This window comes from Ciona intestinalis, unplaced genomic scaffold (assembly GCF_000224145.3).
Source record: "Ciona intestinalis unplaced genomic scaffold, KH HT001144.1, whole genome shotgun sequence".
NCBI classification, from domain to species: domain Eukaryota; kingdom Metazoa; phylum Chordata; class Ascidiacea; order Phlebobranchia; family Cionidae; genus Ciona; species Ciona intestinalis.
This window is the reverse complement of record NW_004191465.1, coordinates 2,783-17,566: the sequence shown is the minus strand read 5'-3', so window position 1 is coordinate 17,566 and position 14,784 is coordinate 2,783. Positions and strand designations below refer to the sequence as shown.

The 14,784-nt window shown below is 32.1% G+C and overlaps 1 protein-coding gene across 4 annotated transcripts; it reads right to left on the bottom strand.

Annotated features, from left to right (window-relative positions):
• Positions 1-1,452: 1,452 nt before the first annotated feature.
• Positions 1,453-12,740, bottom strand: LOC100177580 (proto-oncogene tyrosine-protein kinase Src-like). 4 transcript variants are annotated; one of them, XM_018817151.2, is made up of 14 exons: positions 12,638-12,740; positions 12,367-12,447; positions 10,588-10,787; positions 9,790-9,886; positions 9,470-9,568; positions 8,243-8,346; positions 6,949-7,098; positions 6,291-6,449; positions 5,742-5,875; positions 5,270-5,392; positions 4,917-5,070; positions 4,489-4,620; positions 2,540-2,703; positions 1,453-2,438 (listed from the first exon to the last, which is right to left on the bottom strand). In XM_018817151.2, exons 2-14 carry the CDS (start codon positions 12,420-12,422, stop codon positions 2,376-2,378), a joined length of 1,635 nt encoding a protein of 544 aa, XP_018672696.1. In that variant the 5' UTR covers positions 12,423-12,447; positions 12,638-12,740; the 3' UTR covers positions 1,453-2,375. The 4 variants fall into 4 exon arrangements, with proteins under 4 accessions (XP_018672696.1, XP_018672697.1, XP_018672695.1 ...); XM_018817152.2 differs by lacking the exons at positions 6,291-6,449; positions 9,470-9,568 and adding exons at positions 6,601-6,756; positions 9,186-9,284; XM_018817150.2 differs by lacking the exon at positions 9,470-9,568 and adding an exon at positions 9,186-9,284.
• Positions 12,741-14,784: the final 2,044 nt, after the last annotated feature.

Genomic DNA, 14,784 nt, shown 5'->3' with positions numbered 1-14,784 from the left:
AACGGGACCACAGGGAAAATTATTGGGCACGATTGTGCGTAACTTATAATATAATTCCACATGTCTTTTCAATCATGGTTGATAGCAACTCCTATAAAACTTTTTTCGGCATTTTTACCTTTTTTAAAATTCATGAAAACAAACATTTTAAGGTTTCAAACAAACACATTTTTTGTTGGTGGTGTCGTGGTATAATTGTTCCGATCAAAGAAATTAAAACCAAAATGTTTTTAACACACAGTCAAATATATTTGTTCCGACGGGTGATTTGGACCGTGCTTTTGGACTGCGCGCAAAACTATTGCGCAATAGGTCGGAACAAATATAATGACAACTCTCAACTCTGTTCAAATTATAAGCTCTTTTATAGGTTTGGCTTATGTTAAGTTCATCCAGTTGTTTTTGGAATGATCTAACTTTAAATTGATCGTTGATGTTCTGGTTGAACGTTACAGAGTTGGCCTGCCAGGCTTGAGATTTCTTCTTCAAGTGCAAGTTGCTTTCTTCGGATGTTTCGACGTAGTCTCCACCTATATTTGATGCATACTCCTCTCAATACCGCTTTCGTCTTGTTTCATATTGTAGCCGCTGATAGCCTACTTTACCGTTTTAAGTTAAAACGTATATAATCCTATTTTGGATTCGGATATTATGTGCTAAAGGTGTCCCATCTTTCCCCACCCCACTATATTACCTTACCCGTGTGCCATGTTCCCCAACCCTACTATATGAGTTGTGCACGTTGTTATGTGTGTATTCAATTTGAGAACCGTAGGCCAGCGGCAAACCTATGTCATATCGCACTTACCGAGATGCTATAAACTAAGGCTGTTTAGCAACAAAATGCTTACCGATTCGATGCAGAGCGTCAAACCTGTTATCTATAAACTGTGGGGTATAAAATAGCGATGCCACCGGCCCTGCATAAACCGTACACAAAGGTGACAGAACTGATTATAAATACACTAAAAGGCATTTAGGCACTTGATCCTAGTAAAGTGGAGTGGGGAAAGATGGCACACTTTTAAATTCTAAACAAAGTACATTTAAAAAATATAAAACCGTATTCTTACGACTCGCATTGACCGTTGTTGATTGTTTAAAACACAAGTAGGCTCTTTGTTTTTTATGTGCTAAAGATGTTTCGTCTTCCATCACACTATTAGGTATACAGCGCGGCAAATATTTGTGAACAACTTTATTTTAAAATTCAAAATAATACTTTTATAAGTATTGATATTCATAACGTGTTTATAGAATTTCGTACAGTACCGCATATGGTATGTTGTTGCGCTATTTGACTTAAAAGTGAAGCAGTATTTGTATAAAACAAAAACGAGAAAAACCTCCTCTGGGACTTTCTAAATGATGTGAATGTTTCGTGCCTTCTCAAGAGAGCCAGGATCTTGTGTTTTCCAAACTTGTTACACAAACTCTTACCACCCACCCATATAGTGTTAATTAACTTTATTAGCATCTTATGTTAGCGTAAAAACTGAGAACAAATAGCAAGTAGGATTAGAAAATTTATTATTGCGCATTGTAGTAATATAATATAAAAAGGTTCAAATTGGTAACAGCAGATGCTGAAAAACTGTTGACACAACTACTAGGTATGATGTTAATCTTAATATATAATGTACTTATTTGTTATCTTTGCATTGTGAAATTCAACTGAATTTGGAATTAATTTTTAAATTAGTTTGAACCACATTTATTTGATTAAACATTTAATAACGCTTTTAAATGAAAAAGGTTTCTAAATGATCTGATGCAGCAGACACCGCAGTTTATTACAAATAAAAATAGGGTATACATGAAAACAGTATCACAGGCAGCTTTCATATGGAGTTGGATGCCTCACAGATACCGACAGTTTTAACAAAAACTAATTCTTATTTTAAAAGTGTCATAGATAATAAAAGTTACTTTAAAAGTTATCTTATTACATGTAACATAGTTTCATGTAAATTGTATCTGGAAAAATGCCTAGAATCTGCATAGGACAACCGACCATGTGATATAAAATTAGAAAAGTAATGCCAGCAGATATTAACTTTAAATATGCACTTGCTTGTTAAACTTTCCAAAGCAAAACAATTAGTGCATTTTAACATAAGCTACGGTCACTGTATAAAATAACTTAAAGCATAATATTTACAAATAAACAATAAAATCGAGTCAACTTGATGAAAGACCAAATACAGGCACTGATGCAATGAATTACACCATAAACATTGTAAACTGCATTTTGCAACATTGTGAAGTCATAAAGTAATGTTTATGTTTAATTGAAATGGTTTATATTGTGCATTATTTAAGGACAATCATAAAAAAGTGGTAACCGAGCAAAACAGTCAAGATGGAACAGAATATTAAAAATCACTAGCCTCCCTGTAATTCGGTTCTGTGGCAGTAAAATAATCTTCTAGGAACCCCTGTAAAACATAGATATATCAGCGGCACTGCTTAGGTTTTACTTTTTTTTTAATATATGACTTTTAAACAATAGGGCAATTTAACTGTGATGATCACGTACTTGTATGTATTCAAATGTGGGTCGATATAAAACTTCCTTGTTCCAACACTGTATCATAAGGTCATATAATGAATCGGGACACGGTGGATCGTTTGGGCCAAGGGTTGGTTTGGGCATCCTGTAACCTCTTTCCACTTGCTCAAGTACTTCTCTATTCATCATACCTGTAATTAGTTTAATGTTACTCAGGTCATTGAATGTGTATTGTTTCCATATACATTATAGAGATTGAAGGACACAATAGAAATGAATTTTAAATAATAAATCTAGCTGCATGATGATTTATTAATTAATAATTTCTGCATAGTTTTAACATTTTTTGACAAAAATTTCATTATTTAGTACTAAATTATGAGAATCTAAATAAATGAATTCTATTTTCAAATACCAACATCTTGGTATGAAACTATATTATATGTCCAACAACTCTGAAGCATGACTAATAGTCCAATAAAGGAAATGGAAACACACCTATAGACAGAGTAGTAAAACGAGTGGTAACTCAGCAAACAATGATGTAATGTGTCATTGAATCTACTTGATGACTAACTCTCCATATTCAAGTAGTGTAAGGGATTTATTAATGGAAAATAAAATAAATATTCTTAAATTATTCATTTCTAGTGGAAGCATTCAAATAATTTCGTAGCACAACCACCTAGAAGTTACAACAGGTAGTAAAATCCAAACAAAGTAATATGGAAACGTGAATAATAGGCATCAAGCGTGTGTATATAAAATTAATTATAACCTGTCCGTTTAACAACAAAACCTATTAGGCATTCTTAATCTTAACCATATAAGTATGTCCATCCCAACAAAATAAGTGTCCATCGCGTTATATTTTACCTTCCATCTATTACTAAGTAACCAGACCTGATTAAAACAAAATCTGCATGTTCCTGAAAATGTTGCTACTAATCTTGTAATAAAAATTGATTTTGACATTAAACTTGGTTTACCACAATTGTCTCGTGAATTTGCAAGGTGCAGTTGTAATAATAGTGCAAGATACAAATTCAAATTGAACCTTGAACCACATTAACAAAAACAAGGATCATAATTAACAGAATACGAAAAATGCCCTACATGCCTGCACTGCATATGGTACAAAAAGCACAACCAATTAGGGCTGTGGAAAAGTTAACGGTTAACCGCTAACGAAAAGTTCAAGTCGTTAACCGAACTATGACGTCACAGGGTATAAACGTATATCAATATCTGTCTTATTTACACGAAAGGCACGTGTTCGTGTTCGTTGATTGTTGTTTTGCAATAAGACAGAGTGCGCAGGGACGCTGTTGCTTTGATCGTGCCCTACAACGGCGATTACGCCATCAATCTTGATTGTTAATACCGCAGGCTAACTAGTTTTGCAACATTATATTGGTGTAATACACAACTTAAATGTTTTCCTCAGCCAAGCAGCGTGTATATTACGAAAAAGCAGGCATTCACACGTGGAATCATTGCATCATAATAGCGATTGTTTGACCTGGCAATTGATTACGACATAATAGCAATTCACACGTTAATAACTGCGTCATAATTACAATTCACACGTTGATTATTTAGACGGCAGGTGTTTTAAAACAGGTTTGAATATGAATAAGAAAGCATTTCTTTAACGTTAAGAACGTTTGCCCGTGTATTGCAAGCATAGTCCATACGTTCGTCGTAAAGTTGCCTTTAAATTCGCGAAAGAAAAGAGATAAACAAGACGCTTTTATTAGGATTACACTTGTATCGGTTACCCGGTTAACCGGTTAAAACTGAACGGTTAACGGTTAAACAAAAATAGGGAAAATCCACAGCCCTACAACCAATATTACATATAATACAAAAAGCACAACCAATATTAAATAAAATTATTTCATCCATCATAACAGTTGGAAAAATAAAAAAGATATATTGCAATATATGAAAAGTTGATAGAAATTTATGGTAACCTGGGTAGGGGATTCTTCCTTTGGTCACAATCTCTGTTAGTAGAATACCAAAACTCCAAACATCCGATTTAATGGTAAACTTTCCATACATTGCAGCTTCGGGTGCTGTCCATTTTATTGGAAATTTGGCTCCTGTTCAAAAAGTAGTCATTGTAATCACTTATTTATCCTTTCATTAAAGTAGATTGCCAGGTTGTCACAAGAACCATTGAAGATCATACATGGTGGCTTCATACACTTATGCCTAAGTGCCCACATTTATAAGTATGAAATATTATGTGTCCTAAGGCATATATGCTATCCACGTTAAAAGCCATTTCCAAAATGTTTATAACATTAATTTTGAATAGAATTTTATGGCAGAATACACACACACATTATAAAGTGTTGTTAAGCATATTTACCTAAACACTAATTAAATACAATACCTTGTCGTGCACTGTATTCATTATCCACAATAAGTCGGGCCAACCCAAAGTCAGCAATTTTACAAACTTGATTTTTCCCAACAAGAATATTGGCAGCACGAACATCGCGGTGAATGTAATTCATTCTTTCTATGTAAGCCATGCCAGCAGCAATCTGGAATTCAAAGTGTTTTTCACTTTTTGGTTTATATAAATTGAAAACAATCAATAGCAAACTAGATTTTTATGTAATTTAAGGTTTAACATTTTAATACATGTTAATGTTGTTAAACATCTCACAACAGTAATTCCTTTTTTACATAGACTAAAAGTTATGTAACTTAAAAAACTACATAGGATTCCACAAAATTCACCTGGGCTGCCATATCAATTTGGTCGACTAAGTTGGATTTGTGACCTGGACCTTCCTTCAAATAATCCAGTAAACTCCCGTGACACATAAATTCAGTAACAATGTAAATTGGTTCTTTGGAAACCTAAAATTAGAAGTTATAAAATCAAAGTGAAATAAATTATAAATGATATGAAAAAATTAAACTTCACAACAGGCACATAATCAGTGTTACTTTAAATGCAATTCTGGCACTTGTGCCAAGCCGAAAAACTTATTAATTAGCATTAACCCACATTTTTTTAGAAAAATTTGCAACAGTGATCCAATAAATAATTTTATTTATTTTACCTTTTAACTGGACACATATATGTTTTTTTTCCGATAATAAAAGGGCCCAAGAAAAATACAATTTTCCAAAAAAGTTCCATAGTCCTGACATTAACACATACAGCAAAAGAAAATGGTGAATTTGGAACATTGTAAAGACTTACCACAGCATAAAGACTGACTAGCTTTTCATGACGTAACATCTTCATTATCTTTGCTTCAGCAAGGAATGCTTCTGGAGACATGGTACCAGTTTTCAATGTCTTTATTGCAACTTCCGTTGTGCCATTCCAAAGTCCTGTATTATTAGTATGACCATGAGTCTCTTAGAAAACTATTAATTTTGCTAGTTTAGTTGGTAGAATTCAATTGAACGGTCTAAACTACATAGGATTCCACAAAAGTAAAACAAAAACATGCAACACCAACTATCGAAGGAGAGTAAATAGTACATTTAAAGTAGTCAAATATATGTGGTCTTCCGCCAGTGCTGGAAGGTGTACTGACTTTCAGTCCAGCGATTTAAGCATCTAAATATTGGTAAACCAATATTTTTTACACAATGTATTAAGGTTACACATAATTTGCTTTCAATTCTTAGATAAGGATAGGTTGCTTATTTTCCTGTACCTGTAATCAGTATATATAATGTTGATGTAAAGTATATGTTTTAATTTTTATTGGGAGCCTAGCTTCTACATTTGTTTTCTCACCTTTCCAAACCTCACCAAACATACCAGCACCCAATTTTTTTTCTAATTTAAGGGATTCTCGTGGTATTTCCCACACATCCCTCGCAATTGTTATTGTCTGGGGTTTTTCCAAAAGAGGACAAGGATCAAGTAGGCGACAACATAAACCATCCGTAACATCTGCCATGCCACATAAAGAATTCACATGCAAAATGAAAATAATAAATAATACTGAATCACCATTGATACTCGATTGTAATAAACCAATTCTGATAAACAAAACCCACAGTGCAGAAACATCAACATTTCATGCGATTCAGATTCTTATGACCTTTCCAAACCTCCCCAAACATTCCCGCTCCTAGCAACTTATCCTTGCGTAATGTTTCTCGTTGAATTTCCCACACATCTCTTGCAATAGTAACCGTGTTGGGTTGTATTGCAGGGCATGGTTGTGACAGTCGACAACATAGACCATCATTTGAATCTTATTTTGCAATAAAATCTTAACAACTAACCATGAGTTGGTAACTTTGACAAACTACACATAATGTCTATTTGTGTTTGATTTTGAAATACAGAAACCCGAAGCATATTAAATTTTGCTTTAATGGATCCCGTTACATTATCCATTGAAATTTACTTAAGTTATAGCTGTAGAAAATATAAACAAACATACTCTGATAGTGGTCTACAAGATTCTTTAGTGTTTCAAACTGAGCCCTTGCAGTTATATAAAATCCTCCACTATCCAGTTTCCTAATTCGATAATGCTTCACATTTAATCCTTTGGCTTGATCCTCGTCCAGAATTGAAAGAGAAAATGTTCCTTTTAAAGATAAGGAATATAAATAATATTCAGATGACATGATTTTGTGCAGATACCTCAGACTATTCAAATTAAAAAATATAAAACCAACTGAAATTAAAAGTACAACAAGCCATTATAAAATAAACGATTTAGGCATAATTAACGCAATATATAAATATAAATATGTATTATCTAAAGGGGTGGGTTCAGAAACGATAGTTTATTCAGATAACATAGTATTTCAAATTATTACATCTGGTTTTAAATGTCTCACAGATATGGAATGAAATTCAGTAAATATTTATTTAGTTTCTGATTGTGGCTGAAATGATTATCCAACCGTGATTAGTTTTCATGTAAATTAATTTATTTCCTAGCTCAGTTGTATCACAACGTAACCCTTTGGAATCAAGTATATATTTTTATTAGTTGTTTCTATTTTGACTAACTGTCACATGTTGCTCTAGGGACACAGACGTTTAAGCATCTATTACATATTTGTTCCTTAAAAAAAGAATTTCAGATTTTTAATCTAATCAGCACTATTTTTTAATAATTTAGGGTTTTGTTAAATTTATTGAGAATTAACTATTACAAAGATGTTTTTAGTTAGTTCACAACTCAGCAGAAAAGCTGTTTTAGTTTAATGACATTGAGCAAAATCGTTTACATATGAATAACGGCATTTGGTGAATATTGATTTTTGCTGAAATCTTTTCAAAACATGCCAGAATCCATTAATTTTAAATACAAATAAATTCATAACTCTAACATCAACTTTGAACTTAATTAAGATGTAAGGATGAAATTGCAAAACCTAGACGTTCAGTAATTTGCTAACTTCTCGATTACACATTCACAACTAAAAAGAATCGATTACAGAGATAGTCAAACTAACTTGCCCCTTTACTTTATATATAAATAGTTGTCATTTAAAAAAAATACATTTATGTCTTTTTTAGCATTTTTAATCGTAGATAATTTAACTTCCTTCAAACCAAGTTTTTACCAACTAAATGGGAACCTATGAACAATTTTGTTAGCCTTGTTATAAAAAGCAATTTGCATTGAATCGTTCCTAAGGGTTTAACATAATTAACCATGCTAAAAACTGTTGCATTGAATTTATAAATGAGTTTAAATTATAATAATTTAATTTTACCTGGTGCAGTTTCACTTTCTCTAATAAGGAAAGTACCTCTAAGATTTTCCTGGTTCAATAATAATCGCTCAGAATCTTTTCGGCCAATTTTACCAAAGAACCACCTAAGCATATTATATGGTTTACCAATTTATATCATGGGAGTTGGAATGGAAATGTATACTTTGTAAAGGTTTTACAGAGTAAACAAAACTTTATTGTTAGAATGTACTCATAAATGTACCCGTAACTTTGAAACGTTGGTCTATCTTTAACACCTACAGGATATAAATACAGTAACAGTATGATCCACACCTATTGATAAACAAGTGAATCAATGCATTAAGCTATATTATATGTACCATGAATCACTCGGTGAAGGAGGCATACCAACGAAAAAATTGTGTATATGAATGCTAAAATGTAGTCTTAACGAACAACAAAAGTTCTAAAAATAAAACAGAATTTTTTTCTTATATTCACTAAGAAGAAGAATCCATTATATATATATCGAATTTGATTTTTTTTAGTAGTTCAGAAAACTAAAAATGGTTGAAGTTGTGTAAACATTTTTCTTATGGGAAATCCAATGCATTTTTGTTCAGCTAATTTATTTTTATTCCAGCTTTAGTTTTTTAGTTTTAACATGTCTATTTTTCAAAAGTTTGTATATTGTTTAAAACTTAGGTGGTACCTTTAGACCTTATTTGATCATTTTTATCATAACACAACTTTTGATTTTTCGTTGGTATGTCCCTTTAAACAGAGGAACCAATAGGTTATCAACATGCATACATGCTTGTACTAGGCACTTACGGTCAAAGAAACGATTAAAGTTTAGCAAACATAATATAACAAAGGGCAAACAAACCAATAAAAATAAAGCAAAACCATTATAAAACATTAAAATCTAAATTTTAATAGATATAATTATGAAAGAAAACCTAAAACAAATAAATCTTACTCTTCGCATTGAACAGAATTTGCAGGAGCAACATAATTGCTTGGTATATACCCAGTATGTTGGGTAACCAATGACCTTGCTTCCCACCAGTCCCCTTCACTTTGCATGCAAAATCAAAAGAAACAAATATTTAAATGAAAAGCGATAATCAAATCTTGAAACTAACGTATTAGCCCAAGCTAAATATTCTTTTGTATAACTTAAACACTTGAGCTTTGTAAGCAAAATATATAAGCAAAGTAACTAAAAGAAAATTTTACATAAACTTTCCCATGCCATCTTACTCTTCTGAATCCAGCCCACCATACATGGCAACATAATTACTCGGTACATAACCCTCATAACCAGTTTGTACGGCCCTTGCTAACCACCAACCACCTTCACTAAAGTTACAAATTTAAATTTTTTTCCTAATCTTTTAGTTTACAGACAAATCACAAAATTAATTGTTGCAGTGTAACACAGTGTTTGTAAGGTTTGTTAGATACCTTATCATCAAGATAAGTCTTTACTATATAAAACTGAGATCACAGGTTTATTTATACACAATGAAGGTAAATATTTGGTTCTTAGAATAAAGTTTATAAATAATAAACAAACATACGTGCTATTCAGAATGAATAACTGCTCTCCCTTTTTAAAAGACAAATCATCTGCAGTTCTTGCATCATAATCATATAAAGCAACGTATCTTACTTGCCCTGCAAAAAATTAAATATGATCTTAAAAAACAGTGGTTTTTGTTGGAACTAATACAACTTTTGCAGCATGCAAAAAAAACATTAACACAAAATTTAAATCATTAAATTAATTGAAATATCTTAGCTATAAAACATAAGCAAACCTCATGCATTAATTAAACAAGCAAGTACTAAACTATGAAAATAAACAAAAACAATTGCATGATTTAAAGTTTTAAATTATAATAATTAATTATGTTAAAGCATCTTATTATCACATACCAGATGGTAAAGATAGATTTGCATTATTTGCTTGAATGGAAACATTTAGTGGGATGATTTGAAAATTATTTAACGGTTCTACTTCTATAGCATTTGCTCTTTGTGGTAAAGAAATTTCAGTTTTTCTAAGTTAGCAAACCATGCAAATACATTACCAAGAATGGTCATCAACATGAAAATGAAATAAAATGTTCACATTATTGTTTTTTAATTTTGTTAACTAATAAAACAGAATAGTAAAAAGTTAATGTCCAAATCTTACAAAATAAGGGTCATTCAATTCACACAACAGCTGCAAGCATACAAACTTGAACAACATAACAAACTGAATGAAACAGAAAATCAAGTTTTGTTAGTAGCAATGGTAAAAGGAAGTTAGTTTGCAGAATGCATAACAAAGATGCTTTTGATGAGTCAAAAGACTTTCCTTAATGTTCTACCTTGCAATGAAGGCCGACTCGGCATTCCTTGGTTCAATGAAACCATGCCTGTTTTTGATTGGTTAAACATTTGTCCCGAGTTGAAGCCCCCAAACTGATTTGAAACAATGGGGTTGGATACAATGGGACCTGATGATGTTTGGGGACCACCTATAATCACCTGATCCCTATTTACATTAGGGTCTCGAGTATAATGGGTACTGTAAAGAAAATAATTGCAAAAATAAATTTAAATCAAGATTTTTGGACTTTGTCTCAAGTTTGTTCCCGAGTGTCTTGGCCCAATATTTGTAGTCTATGGTTTATGAAATTGTAGTAAAAATAAATTTGTAATAAAACCAATTTAAAATAACATTAAGAATTTAAAAGAAAAGAAACGAAAACAGGGATGCAACTTAAGTCATTTGCAATTTACCTGAAACTTTAGTGGGAGAGGAGTATTTATTTGATTTTGGGGGTTTATCTTTACGAAACAAACTATTCCATACTTTGTTTTTTGGCATTTTCAAAACTTAGAACTAAATGTGGAGTACTAGTAACTAGAACTGTTCAATTCTAAACAAAATGTATCTACCTTTAACCTGATAAGCCCGTCTATAAAGCTGAAATAGAAATAAAAAATAACTTACTCATCTTAATAAAGTTATCACTTATAACTGTTTTTTTCTATTCGTATAATTATTTTTAATCAAAATCACTGTTTACAACTATCATGCATGCTAAAACCAAGATAAACCTTAATCACTTTATCTCAAGATTGGTTTGACAAACATAACTCTAATACTATATCTCTAAGTTGTTTGCATATTGCATAACACATACAATTTATCCTCACTGTCAGCTACTGCTACATACTTAGTAGGCTATTTGTCTCAATATTGTTTCAGTGTGTAGGACGAGGCTTTGTTGTAAGATACACAACTAAACTGTCTATGACTCATATGATTCATTAATCAACTCTCACGTAACTCGAAGACGTAATGTGATTCACATGAGTGTTAAATACAACATACAGAGCTGCAAATTCTTCCTCTTTAAAACTTGACTTTACAACTTTTTACAGCCCGTTAGACACTTTGTTTATTAGTTCCTCTGTGCTGTTTCTCTTCTATAATACTCACAAATATAAGAAATATATTTCATCAAGTTTTGTTTTTTCTATGCAGCTCATTTCAATACTACTAAAAAGTCAAACAAAAATGAATCACAAGCTAAACTTATGCATTGTTTTAAAATGATTGCAAATACAGCTTAATTGTTTTTATGCAGTTCGTCAGCATGTATCTTTCAATACATATAACTGAAAATTTGAATATTAAACACTTTATATTTACTAGCGGCCTATGTAACCGATTACTAAACGAAGTGTGCTATACGGATCAAATAACTTAATTTGGTCTATGAACTACATTGTGAATAAATAAATAAACTTGCTTTATCATCACGTGGCTGGAAAATGACACTTGTAAAACATGAATGTTCCGTTTATACACCTTGTGCCCACTTAAGACCAAGCACATATGTTACTCTGTGCAAAATAGTTAATTCCGTATGGTTAACAAAATTTAGACATCCCATTAGTGACCAATGAGTTGGAGCAATTGCCGTTAAGTATCTTACCCCAGGACACATACGCCTAAGATGACAGCAACGCAAGGCCTGACCCATGAACTCTGGGTTAGAGGCTTACACACTAACCACTGTGCTACGGCGAAGAACGACTTTAAAGCCATAACAAAGATCCCAAACATTTCTCACATAAAATGTCATTATTCTTACCCATCAGTTGAAACAACACCAGAGTTTTCTTTCTCTTTGCTAGAACAGCAACCCATCACGAATTGTATTCAATCAATTCAGCTAAAAAAGCAAGCATTTAAACTTAAAACCTTCTTCTTTAACAACATAGTCTTATACAGTATAATTGGATTTTTTACATACTAGAACTGTTATTATTGTAATTTTAGCATTTGTTAATGGTAATGTTTCAGTCAATGAAGACAGAAATTGTAATTAATTGATAAAATACTATTCATTTCATACAACATACTTGACAAAACAAAAGAGTTTTTCAGTTTCAGATTTGGTTTTGTACGGCTCTTCTTATTAGCTCATTTACATGTATATACTGATTACTGATTATCCTATCATCTGCATAAAGAAATTTTATTAACAGGTTTTTTTTATATATAAATATTTCAAGACAGGAACCCAATGTTACTTTTTTCCTAAAATCGTAAGCACTGTATTCAAAAGAGGCAGTTAAAGTCGCGAAGCATTACTACTACCCAACAGATTTATTTGGCTTTTTATAGTTCAAATTTAGTTTTTAGAAGTTTAGTCAATAAATATTCTAGTTAAAATATATTGATGCTAAAAATAAAAAAAATATATTTATTTATATTATGATAGATATATAGTTCACAGATTAAATCTTTTAATATTAGATCTGCAGAGTATGACAGGTGCACGGTAATCATGCCGCTGGTGGAGAGTAAAAATTATAAAACATGCCTATCAAAATATTCCACTGATACCCGCTGTATAATTATTAGAATGTTGGTTGTTTGTAAAGAAATATAACTTCAAAAATGCATGAAAAACCAGATTTATCACCGTATTTCCCATACAACTGATCATAAAGTGAGCAAAGGTTAGATTATTACGATATAGCATGCGTACATTGATTTCTATAGTACAGTTTAATCATATTGTTAGGGGTTAAGAGTTGGGCATTAGGGTTTTCACTTGCACAACGAAGTGGAAAAACCAAGATTATAATGTGCTGACCTTACCCCTGGCCACCAGTGACAGGAATACCCAGGTGTAAACACAAAGTTTTGGTAATACATTAATTTGCCCACACATTCCCTTTAAACAATGAACAAAGTGTGTATCAAGTTAGATGGGGTATACCAACGCCACGTCAGGAAACGGCGCTTGTGTCTGCCATTACGGAGCCTACAGAGCGTGAATCGCCTATACAAATGCATGGTCCGCGTGTGTTTATTTGGTCGTTGTAAGCGATACAGAGCTAGAAAACACGTATAGCGGTTGTTTTAACATAAAATATAATTTCCAATATACAACTTGTTATATAATAATAAATCTAAGATTTAATGTGGAATAAATTAGTATTTTCTATTTTGACTGGTTTTCAGCGTACAGTGTGGTTTAACAGAGTACTTTACTTTTAAAACCATTTTACGCGCAGTATTTGGTTTTTAAAAAATCGCATTACTTGGACAAAAAACAGCACCCAGCAATGATAAAATGCTATGCCTTGGGCTCCGTAATGGCGGTGACTATGACGTCATAGACGCGGGAACAATGGATAAGACTTGTTGTTTTACAATCCGTTTCCTAACTTGGTCTATACTAACTTTGGGGTATACTACTAACCATATTTAGCGCGGGTTAAAAATATGTGCAGTTTTCACCATAATTTTTATTGATAATATGTATGTACGTGAAAAATAACCTTTTTACATGAATGATATCTCATTAGAAACACATAGGACTATACAGAGAAGACGGAAAACTTTTTTCCGCTAGGTGGCGGTAATTATTTAAATTAACAAATACGGAAAAACGAACAAAACAGCACTACAAAGTGTTAATAAATGTAAAACAAATTAATTAAATAATAAAAATACCTTTCTAAATACATAAAACATTAGTAATAACATATTTGCTACATTAGGTCGGTTTATACGCTCTTTCGTTGTGTTAACTATCGTCGGCTCTGTGGTGTAACGGTTTGCGTGCGGTCGTAAACTCTCTTTGTTTCATTTTTACCGGGTTCGAGTCCCGCACAGTGGAATACTTTTTTTTATATTTTTTTCAAGTTTTTTTTGTTTGACGAGTTTGGGGTTAGGAGTTAGGGGTTAGGGATTAGGGGTTAGTGTTAGGGGTTTATATCTCTTGTGTATAAACCGTGAAACTAACTGCTTCCCATAGAATAGAGAAACGAATTTGTCATCGCCTCCTAGCGGAAATTTTTTTTCCGTATTCTCTGTATAGCTCCATGTATTAGAAACTGCCACATTCTGCAGATTAGGTCAATATTAAATGATAATGATAGTTATTGAAAATCTACTCTTTCTGGGCTCTAGACAAGACAAATTGTCTAAGAAAGGAACATAAATTTAAAAAGGCTTAACAAATTCTTTTCAGAGAATCAGAGGGTTTCAAAGT